The following is a 10,421-nucleotide window of genomic DNA, read 5'->3' on the forward strand; positions in this document are numbered from 1 at the left end:
AACTGAGTAGTGCAGAAGTTCTTATGTTCCTCCTTTTCAAGCGCCATATTTCTGATTACATAACAATTGTTGATCTGTAATCCAAGGGAAATAAACTTAATTGTGTGTCAGTGTTTTTTTTTGTTAAGCAGAACAGAATCAAAGTTCGTGTTTACCCTTTACATGTCAGAGGAGGTTTGGGCTAGGCCCTAATTTATAACCTTCAAGTACAAATAGGAAACAAGGAAGTTGACCTCTTTGTGATGTTGGTAAATGTAGGTTTGGGAACAGGTACAAAAGAATGAGGAAGTCTCAAGCAGGAAAGAAGAAGTTAGTCTCACACAGTCATACAGGTACTCACAGACTGCACCAGGAGCTCTTCAGAGAGAAGAAACCTGTCTCTCTCAGGTAAACTAAATATAAGGTAAGGTGTATTATTTGCTTTGTTAGCACATTTAATGTCATAATAACAACCTATGAATTGTACTGCAGAGATATAACCTGTTAGATGTGTATACTGTACATTGAATCTTTAAAAATACATTTGCTCTCTTACAGCAACAATGGATCATCTGTTGTTAATGAATAAGCCTGACAGTCCACATGATGTGTTTGGACTGCCAGCTCAAAGCTGCTCTGAGAATAACCTAAGGTTAATCTGTGAGTTGCAACCAGAACCTTTTCCACCACCAGGCTGTGATGGAAGTTTTGTTGCTGATATGGGTTGCAAGTTGGTGTCAGTCATCCTCCCTGTGCAGTGCAGCATCTACCAGCTTCGACTACGCATCTGTATGCAGGTGGGCAGACCCGTGTTGGTGGTATATTGTCAATGTGTATAAGCTAAATTGGTACTTGCTCTTTATTTATTATCTAATTTACAATGTTGAGTCCCTCTTGGAGTACTATGAGTACTATTGAGTTTTCAAGATTAATTTGATATGTGAATATTTACTAAAACACCTACAGGCTATAGTTTGTGCTAGTAGGTTATGGAGAAAGGACAGTTAAAAGAAATCAGTGAAGGGATGACAGTGTTGATCTGTCCAAATGTTATCAATAATTAGAGTGTCTTGAAATTGAGTACAGATGTCATGGTTAAATGGTAAATGGTCTGTATTTATATAGCGCTTTACTATACCTGAACGATACCCAAAGCGCTTTAAAGTATATCATACATTGCATTCACCCATTCACACACACATTCACACACTTGTTAAATCCCAACAACTTTGACCACTGTATCTTTTCACCCAGTATTACACTTAAAAACGTTTGTGACAAATCTTGGCAACTTTCATACAATTCTATCAAATTTCTATCAAGGAATTTGCTACACAACCCCTTCATGGTGATTTGTAATGACTTCTTATTTAATAGCATCATGGGTACTTTGACAAAGGTGTGACTGTGTTTTTCTGTATTGTTACGCTTCAACCACATATGTCATATAATATACTTGCTGCCTTCAGGCCCAGGAAGAAAAATGCCACCCAGATCCACTTGGAATTCTTGACCCAGAGAAATACACTCTGCTATATGCCAGGGGGGAGGAGTTGTACGAGGCCTACGATGACTGTCAGATTATCAGGACGCTGGACATCCCATGGTCCCATGACGACACTGGTCGCCTGCTGGCATACATGGTGGTAAAACCTGTGGTAGCGGTTGATTCAGAGGAGAAACAGAAACAGCTGCAGTGTCTGGCTTACTTGATCGGACACGATTTGGAAAAAGAAGCATCCGACAGACTCGGTGAGCTGATATTCACTCGCAGGAAACTGGCATCCCCGAGGAGACAAGAGTTAAAAAATCGGGATGATATGCTGTACGCCACAGAGCCTTGGATCACATGTGCCCCCTTTCCAACAGACCTGCATGACCATCTGAATAGAAAATTTCCCATCACCTTTCATTACATGAGCAAGCTCAGCTTCAGCATACCCATCGATTTAAGCGTAACGCCAAATGTTCTTCTTCAGATCTTTAGAAACGTGTTGGTAGACCAGGGCTTCTGTCATGAAGACTGTGGTGATGTGGTGCTTAAAGTCACAGGAAGGGAAGAATTTTTATCTGGAGAGTACCCCCTCAGTGATTTCCTCTGGGTTCGACAGTGCTTGAAAACCAATCAGGAACTCCATCTCTCTGTAGTACCTGCATCACAGCTTCCCAAGGAGACTGTCAAGTTTGTGGATTGGCCTCTCGTTGATGGTTTCAGTGGCCAGTTCAGCTCCCATGATGACCTCTGCCTTGAAGGGAAGGATTTGGAAGACATTTTCATGATATCCTTGTGGGACTGCAACAGGAAACTCAGGGTCAAGTTGCTTGGCTTTGACATCCCCAGTCTTCCCAGCAAATGCCCTCAGTCCGTATATGTCGAAGCCTCTATACTTCACGGCAACAAGGTTCTCTCCTCAGTGTCCTCCACCTGCAAGGCCTTCGCAGATGAAGTTTTGTGGAATGAGTGGCTGGATTTTGATGTCCTTCTCAGGGATATGCCTCGTGGAGCCAAGCTGCGTCTCACAATTAATTCAAGTGGTAGTGACGTCTCCCCAACGACCAAAGACTTGGTCGGAGCGGAGGGGAAGGTCCTCTACTTTGTAAATCTTCTCCTCATTGATCACAGGTCAGTTTTTTGTATCCAATATGACTGTTAGGTGTTTGTCAAAACAATTGTAACACAAAAAGCTATTTTTTATAATAAATATTTTCAAAATGTGTATGCTTCATCATAATGGCTCGGCTGTTGTTCATCTCTGCAGGTCTATCCTTAGCCAGGGCCCCCACACTCTTCACATGTGGACCTACCCAGAACTGGAAGAAGAGGCCATCACCTACCAAGCAGACAAGCTGTCCTCTGCTACTAACTCAGACATAGCTGACTCCATGGCTATTAGCTTCTTCCTAGACCGCTACAGCTTTCCTGTAGTTCTCCCAAATAGCGTTCATCTCCATGGATGTGCTGGCACTCCCCCATCTAGCCTCTCCCCAACAAAATCTCCTCTCTCCTCTAAGGCACCTTCCTCGTCATCCCCCTCACCTACGTCCACCTTGTCCAGCACAGATTCTTCCTTTCCGCATGTGAATGCTCCTCAGGGCCTATCCGTGTCATCAACAGACACTGCAACTCTCAGAAGCCCATCTCCAGTCAATAGCACCAAAGAGGCTCACCTTAGACGGTTCTGTAGGGAGAGCGTCAACTACGCCTCTCATCTTCCCTACTACTTACGCAATGTTGATTGGATGGACCGCAAAATGGTCGAGGATGTCCACTGGCTACTGGGAAACTGGGATCCAGAGGAACTGGATGTAACAGTGGCCCTGGAGCTGTTAAGCATGGACTGTGCAGATGAGGTAGTCAGGAGACTTGCAGTCCAGAGACTGGAAAGCTTGTCCAATGATGATGTGCTGAGGTATTTGCTGCAGCTGGTGCAGGTATGTGTGCCAAAACAGATACATACAAGTGTGCACTGTTTATGCACTGTTTAGACTAACTAATTAATTTAAAGCATCATATTAATGTGTTAATCAATAAATTATCAAAATATACAGGTTTATTCTTTAAACTAAGACATTATCTTCCACTTTCTGCTCTTCTTACTCTGTCTTCTTCTTCTTACTTGTATAGATCCCTTATTGAACCCCATTTCAACTACTGTAATATAATATGGTGTATTACTTTTCCTAGTCATCTCATCAAACTACATTCTTTACAAAAGAAAATCATTTGTGCATTGACATGGTCTGATTTCTCTGCTTCCTCTGGCCCCCTCTTCCACTCCCTTGATCTCCTGAGGCTTCCTGTTTCTAATATCTATCATAATGCCTGTATTATGTAGGCCTATCAGGTCATCAATCAATTAAATAATCGATTATGTGAGCTCATCCCAATCTCCCGTCCCCTGCACACTCACAACACCAGGAAGAAAAATCTCATATTGGGGAAAAAGCAGAAACTCAAAAGTTACAGCCTGTGTGTGGTCTGCAGGGGTCCGCAGATTTGGAATGAGCTGGATTGGTTCATTAAATATTCACAGTCCTTTTCTGCCTTCAAAAAAAATGTTAGAAAGAAACTCCTGTCCTCCTATGTATAATATAACTTCTGCCACAATCATGTATTTCGTCTAATCATGTACTATTTATAATGTAACCTCCGCCAGAATCATGTTTTGCCTAGAATCACGTATCTCGCCTTATAGAATCATGTACCTCTTGGGACAACGCTGTTATGAGTGTATGTGTACCTTTGTGTGAGTGTGTGGGTGCTTGTGTGTGGAATAGGTCGATGACTGCATGTACCAATGGATGGCTAGTAAAGGTTGCGGGGTGATCTTGTGATTATGCGGCTGTGGGGGGATGTGGGAGGGTGGGGTGGAGGGCGGGTTGTGGGATAGAGAATGCTGTTGATTGCTTGGGTGCTCTATTTCTAAGCAGTTTCTGCTTCTTTGGGGTTCCCTTTCATGTACATCTGTCGTAGTACATGAATAAAAGATCTGAATCTGAATCTATGTGAAAGAAAGTACTGACCCCCTGGATGGATGGGATGGATGGATAGATGAATGGGATGGATGGATAGATGGATTGATGGGTGGATGAATGGGATGGATGGATAGATAGTCTCTATCTTCTCTATGTTGAGACAGAGCGTAAGGGGACACTTATCTTTTGCCTCCACTCAAACAGACCCTGAAAGTTGAACCTTACCATGACAGTTGCCTTGCTCGATACCTCATCCAAAGAGCTCTGCGGGTGAGTCATGCTGCCACACTACATACAATGTTATATCAAACTAAGTTCAGTATATTGAGAATTTCAGTGGTTTATCATCACATCTGATGGTGGTAAAATCTGAACTGAGTGAACTCACTCTTTCACTGCAGAGCAAGCGAGTCGGCCACTTCTTCTTCTGGTACATCCGCAGTGAGGTGGCAGGGAGTCCGTACTTCCGCCAGCGCATGGCTGTGATTCTGGAGGCCTACCTGCTGGGCTGCGGCCAGGCCATGCTCGACAGTTTCACCCAGCAGGTCCAGGCTGTGGAGGCCCTGCACGAAGTGGCTATAATGATTAAAAACCTCTTCCCTGACAAGACTGACCTCACTTCTACAGGTGCGACACAATTTGGAAAAACATTCTTATGGATTGAATTTAGTTATACATTTGCTGAATGGTAGAAGTCAAAATGAGTACGATGGGACCACACCAGCTGCTACACTCATCAACATGCTGAAGTTTCTGTGTTGAAGAGTACTGTTTTGCTTGTTACTCTTGGTCTCGGTTTTCATTTGATTGCAATCACACACCTGTTTTGTGCCAGTAGGCGAAAAACACACAGTCAGGAAAAATACACACTCACAATTTGTAAACTTTTCCAGGAATAAGCTGTCATGGCTGCTAATGAACACTGGGAAGCTGTTATTTTATTTTGTCTCTGCATGAAGATAAGAATACCCTCTGATTAACTTGGGGTGAAGATGATATGCGTGACTTTCCTTTAACCAGGCGGTGTTACATCTTTAATTATCCTGCTGCTTATTAGGACTTTTTGTTAATTTTTTTTAAACCATGTTTCATGTTGTCTTCTTCCCTTTCATTACAGTCATCTTTTCAGCAGATTTTGTACTTGACTTTGCATTGACGCTTTTTAAAAATATAGTTTGCCGCTATTCTTTTATTTTACTGTTTGTTCAATTCATCAGCAAATGTTCACGCTTTTTGCTCTACTAGGCCTACTGGCAGGTCACAATCCTGGTAGTTACTTATCTCAGTGTTTCATCTAATAGTGTTTCACCTGATTATGTCCCTTCATTTTGATTTTGCGCTTGTTTCAGCTCCACTCAGGCTTCAAGAGCTTCTGAAAAGCTCCAATCTGCCAAAGGAATTCCTGTTGCCCTTTGACCCCCGTGTGAAAGTTGGAAGGATCCTGGTAAGCCACGGTAGTCATCTGTTTGTTTGCATGCAACTAGTGAGTGTGTTAGGATTGCATATGACTGAAAAATTTTACTCTTGTCTTTTTATCTTTTGTTTTTTTGTCTTTGATATCTTAAGCATGCCTTTTGGCCAGCACAACAAGCTGTAACAACATACTGAAATATAACCTCCTAGTTTATGTGCTTATTACGTGGATGTCAATTCACATATCCAACATACATAAACAACATATGCAGAGCTGTATCTATTTTTTTTTTAATATATATATATATATATATATATATATATATATATATATATATATATATATATATATATATATATATATATATATATATATATATATATATATATATATATATATATATATATATATATATATTTTTTTTTATGAGATTACAATTTGGCAGGGTGTGATGACATGGTGGTGGGGCTCCCCCTATGAAAGTGTGTACTTATTCAGCACCTGAATGACAACAGACAAGACCACACAACATATCATAATATGATCACTCAGAGATACATTTAGATGAGGTACACTGTCTTTCTTTTTTAAGATGTGTTTTTCAGGCGTTTCCCTGTATTTCAAGTCTGTAGAGATACCAGGGTGCCCAGACATATATTTGATATAATTTTATTGGAGGCAGGTCGTTATGTCCCTCAATTAGATTTGTAGCAATGGTCATAGCGGTCAGTACAAAACCTTATTACCGACAACTTCTCTCTCTTACTGTACATAGAGGAAGTGTTGAATCACCGGGATCAGAAGTGTGGTGTTAATCAGGAGGAAGAACTGTAGGGGGCGATTAGCTTTTCTGTACTGGCCTCATGCAACCTAAGACCTGGGTCGGGAAGCAACGTCCTTAGTAATTGTTTAACACTTAACAACCCAGTTCTCTGTGTATCCCTTTTTGTCCAGCTGGATAAATGCAAGGTGATGGCCTCTAAAAAGAAGCCACTGTGGCTGGAGTTCTGTCCCATGCCGTCACCCACCTCTGCTACTCCTGTCGGAGTAATCTTCAAACAAGGGGACGACCTCAGACAGGACATGTTGATCATTCAGGTCAGGGATTTTCTTTTCTCTGCCTCAGTCACTCCTCTTACCTATGAGCAATCCTACTACTTTTGTTTTTTTTTATGTTGATTAATGTATTTGTCTGTGTATCTTCCCGTATAGACACTGGTGGTGATGGACTCCATCTGGCAGGAGAAATCTCTGGACCTCAACCTTGTTCCATATGGCTGCATCTCAACAGGACACAACATAGGTATCCACAGCTCAAATTGTGTCACCAGGGGTTTAGAAACCCCCCTTCTCTAGTTACAGTTTTGTAATTTTTCATTTATGCTCAAGTTAAATTACCAAGTCAGAACTTGATCTCAGTTATCCCTATAGTTAGCACCAGATTTGTATTTATTTTTCACAGGCTGATAAGTTATAATGAGTGAACTGAATCTCATGTGGAAAATTGCAGTGTGCTCATAATTTAATAAAGTTATTCTCAAACAGGTATGATTGAGATTGTGAGGGATGCAGTGACCATTGCCACAGTGCACAAGAAATACAGAGGAACAGCTGGATCCTTCAGAAATGATGCTCTGTTTGAGTGGCTCAAGTCAAAGTGTCCTCTCCAGGAAATCGTAAGTAATATAGAAAACAGATTTAAAGCCAGATTTTGGACCCAAACTACTTCTCCAACTTAAACTTTATTTTTGTCCCAAAGGGCAATTAGTTTTGCAACAAGACAAAAAGAGAAAGAAACATAAGTAACACATACTCCAATCCACAACAAGGATGATAAATGACAATGGTATCTACCCGTCTATATCAGACTGTAAATGATGTAAAATGTAAAATGTTTAATGTAAAATGTAAAAAGCTCCATTTAGGTCTTCAGTTTGAAGAGGTCCTGGCTAAATGACAGGCAGAGTCACATCTGTGTGCAGCTGTTGATATTTGTTTCTTCTCTTAAAATGTACGTGTTATATAAAGTATTACAAATGATTGTAACTATAGCTATCAGCTGAATCAGAGTCGGTTTCCCAGTGATCTGCTATACTCCTAAATATGTTGTTATGGATCTGATTTGACTGCAGCACTACAAGACTGTGGAGAGGTTTGTGAAGTCCTGTGCTGGTTACTGCGTGGCCACTTACATACTGGGAATAGGAGATCGACACAATGACAACATCATGATCACAGACCAAGGTAGATATGAGTAAAATACTGAGTTATGAGAAAGAGGTTTTTATGATTTGCTGTGCAGAATTTATTTATTTATTTTTTTACTGTTGTCGTGTTTTCTCTGCTTCTTAGGGAACTTGTTTCACATCGACTTCGGACACATCCTGGGTAACAGGAAGAGTTTCCTTGGTGTGAGCAGGGAGCGCGTGCCATTTGTCCTCACACCTGACTTCCTGTATGTCATGGGCAGGGTCAAAGGTCGCAACAGCCTCTATTTACAGTGTTTCAGGGTAAGATCTGAATTGACCTGATTGTGTGTGTGTGTGTCTAAGCGTGACTGTGCTTGCGTTATTTCAAAATGTGCAACAGATGGTTTGGAATTGAACTGAATGTGTGCATGTGAATCACTATTTGGATTTGAAATTATAAAACATGACAATGTTTTATTTCTTACATTTATTTATTTTTTGACCTTATGTCCTTATATTTTGCCCACGTCCTCCCTGCTCTCTGTCTTGTTTGCCCCAACTTCCCCCTTGTAGGACACCTGCACCCAGGCGTACCTGTCCCTGCGCTCCCACTCCCGCCTGCTGGTCACTCTCTTCTCCCTCATGATGCTGACAGGCATCCCCGAGCTGAGTGCAGCAGAGGACATGCGTTACCTGCGGGCGGCGCTGCAGGACGATCAGGGGGAGGCAGAGGCCAAGGAGCATTTCCTCGCTCAAATCTCTGAGTGTGAGCGTCTGGGCTGGACTGTGCAGGCCAACTGGTGGATTCACATGATGGCAGGCATCAAGTAGAGTGTTTTTAGTTTACTGTGCTTCAGCTCAGCGGAAGGTGAAGTGGATCAATGTTTATATTGACTTGTAACACTTCTATTTTTCATGGTTTATTTTCATGTATTTCATGTCCTCCCTCACTCGTATGCACAGACTGGGCATCACATAATGCAAATTAAGATATTGGTCAGATTGCTAAATGTAATGATTTTATGAACTTTTATGAATCATTCCTTCAACCAACTGAGTTGATTAGACAATAGGGGTTTAATAGTTGTTGTTAGTGTGGTACCACTTTATAAAAACTACACACTATTAAGCATTAATTAAGCATAACTTCATCATTTATATAGCATTCTTCCTACATTGATACTAAGTAGTATGTAACTTAGAAGCACTGTCTCGATTATTATACATATCCAAAACATTGTAAGAGCATGTATACAGGTCCATAAATATGTAAGTTAACATCATTAACTTTATTTATAATTCTTATGAACCACTGACATCTCCTGAATAACTTGTTTGTAATTGACTTAAGGTGACGCACTTACAGACAAAAACACAGTTTTTTCATGCACTCATCAATTTTGAGATTTTGGGCTATTTTTCTTCCTTAACATGTATTCTTTCAGAAAAGTCGAAAGAAATGGTAGAAAATCCACATTAAGGTTTTTTATTTTACTTCATTTTGTCTCTTTCGTCAGTAAATTTCTCCTAAATTCACCAAGAATGAATAGCTACTATATATACTACAGCTACTGTGACATACTATGCTGTGCCTGTCAGGTAAAGCTCTCTCTCCTGAACAATGATGTAAGCTCCAAAAATTGTCATTTCCTCAGTATCCACAACCAATCATAAAAGTACAAACATTAACAATCTATGGAATTTTACAGTACAAGTCTGTTTTCTCAAAATGAGTTTTTCCTCACTCTCTAAGCCTTTAGTTTCCACTTCAGCAGCACTTACAGAGACCAAACCTTTCAGTTTTATTCCTGTCTATATTCTGAAGACTTTTACAGAGGGGATTGTTGATATATCATTCAAAGCCTGATTTATACAACATTTTATTCCTAAAAACATGGCAAAATTTGATTGGGCTGGTGACAGTACAGTGCTAAAAAGAGATATCCAAAATCCCCTCAATAAAAACGTATGACTCTAAATTATGTCAACAAAATAAAACAAAAATTTTGAAAGTGACTTTATCCATTGTTCAGATTTCGGTTGTGGAAATGTATGAAAATTAGTGCACATTTCATTAGATATTGCCTCATTTACATATTGATTGACCTGACGAAGAGTGCACTGCTCGAAACGTTGTCTCCTTTTTTAGTCCTCTAATAAATCTTTGTATGGGAGCTCCTACAGTGTGGCGAGTCCTTTCTTCTTTTCGTTTCACCTCCCTGGACTCAGCACCTGGTTGCACTTTTGGATGTGCGTGAGCCTTTTTTGTTCATCATTTACATATTTAGACATAACATTTGACAAAACTTGTAATACAAAAATATTTGTCTTACTGTAAGTGATAAACTTGGGAAGTTTCATAG

At 40.5% G+C, this 10,421-nt stretch overlaps 1 protein-coding gene across 1 annotated transcript; it reads left to right on the top strand.

Moving 5' to 3' along the window:
- Positions 1–542: 542 nt before the first annotated feature.
- Positions 543–8,889, top strand: LOC310988954 (phosphatidylinositol 4,5-bisphosphate 3-kinase catalytic subunit gamma isoform; the record flags this gene model as incomplete). The annotated part of the gene is made up of 12 exons (XM_083975776.1): positions 543–776; positions 1,449–2,602; positions 2,739–3,411; positions 4,660–4,725; positions 4,857–5,082; positions 5,805–5,899; positions 6,824–6,967; positions 7,082–7,172; positions 7,415–7,545; positions 8,002–8,113; positions 8,222–8,379; positions 8,632–8,889. The coding sequence occupies 12 exons, from the start codon at positions 543–545 to the stop codon at positions 8,887–8,889; spliced, it is 3,342 nt and encodes a 1,113-aa protein (XP_083831902.1).
- Between the last annotated feature and the right edge of the window lie 1,532 nt (positions 8,890–10,421).

This window comes from Trachurus trachurus (genome assembly GCF_905171665.1).
Source record: "Trachurus trachurus genome assembly, chromosome: 7".
NCBI classification, from domain to species: Eukaryota; Metazoa; Chordata; class Actinopteri; order Carangiformes; family Carangidae; genus Trachurus; species Trachurus trachurus.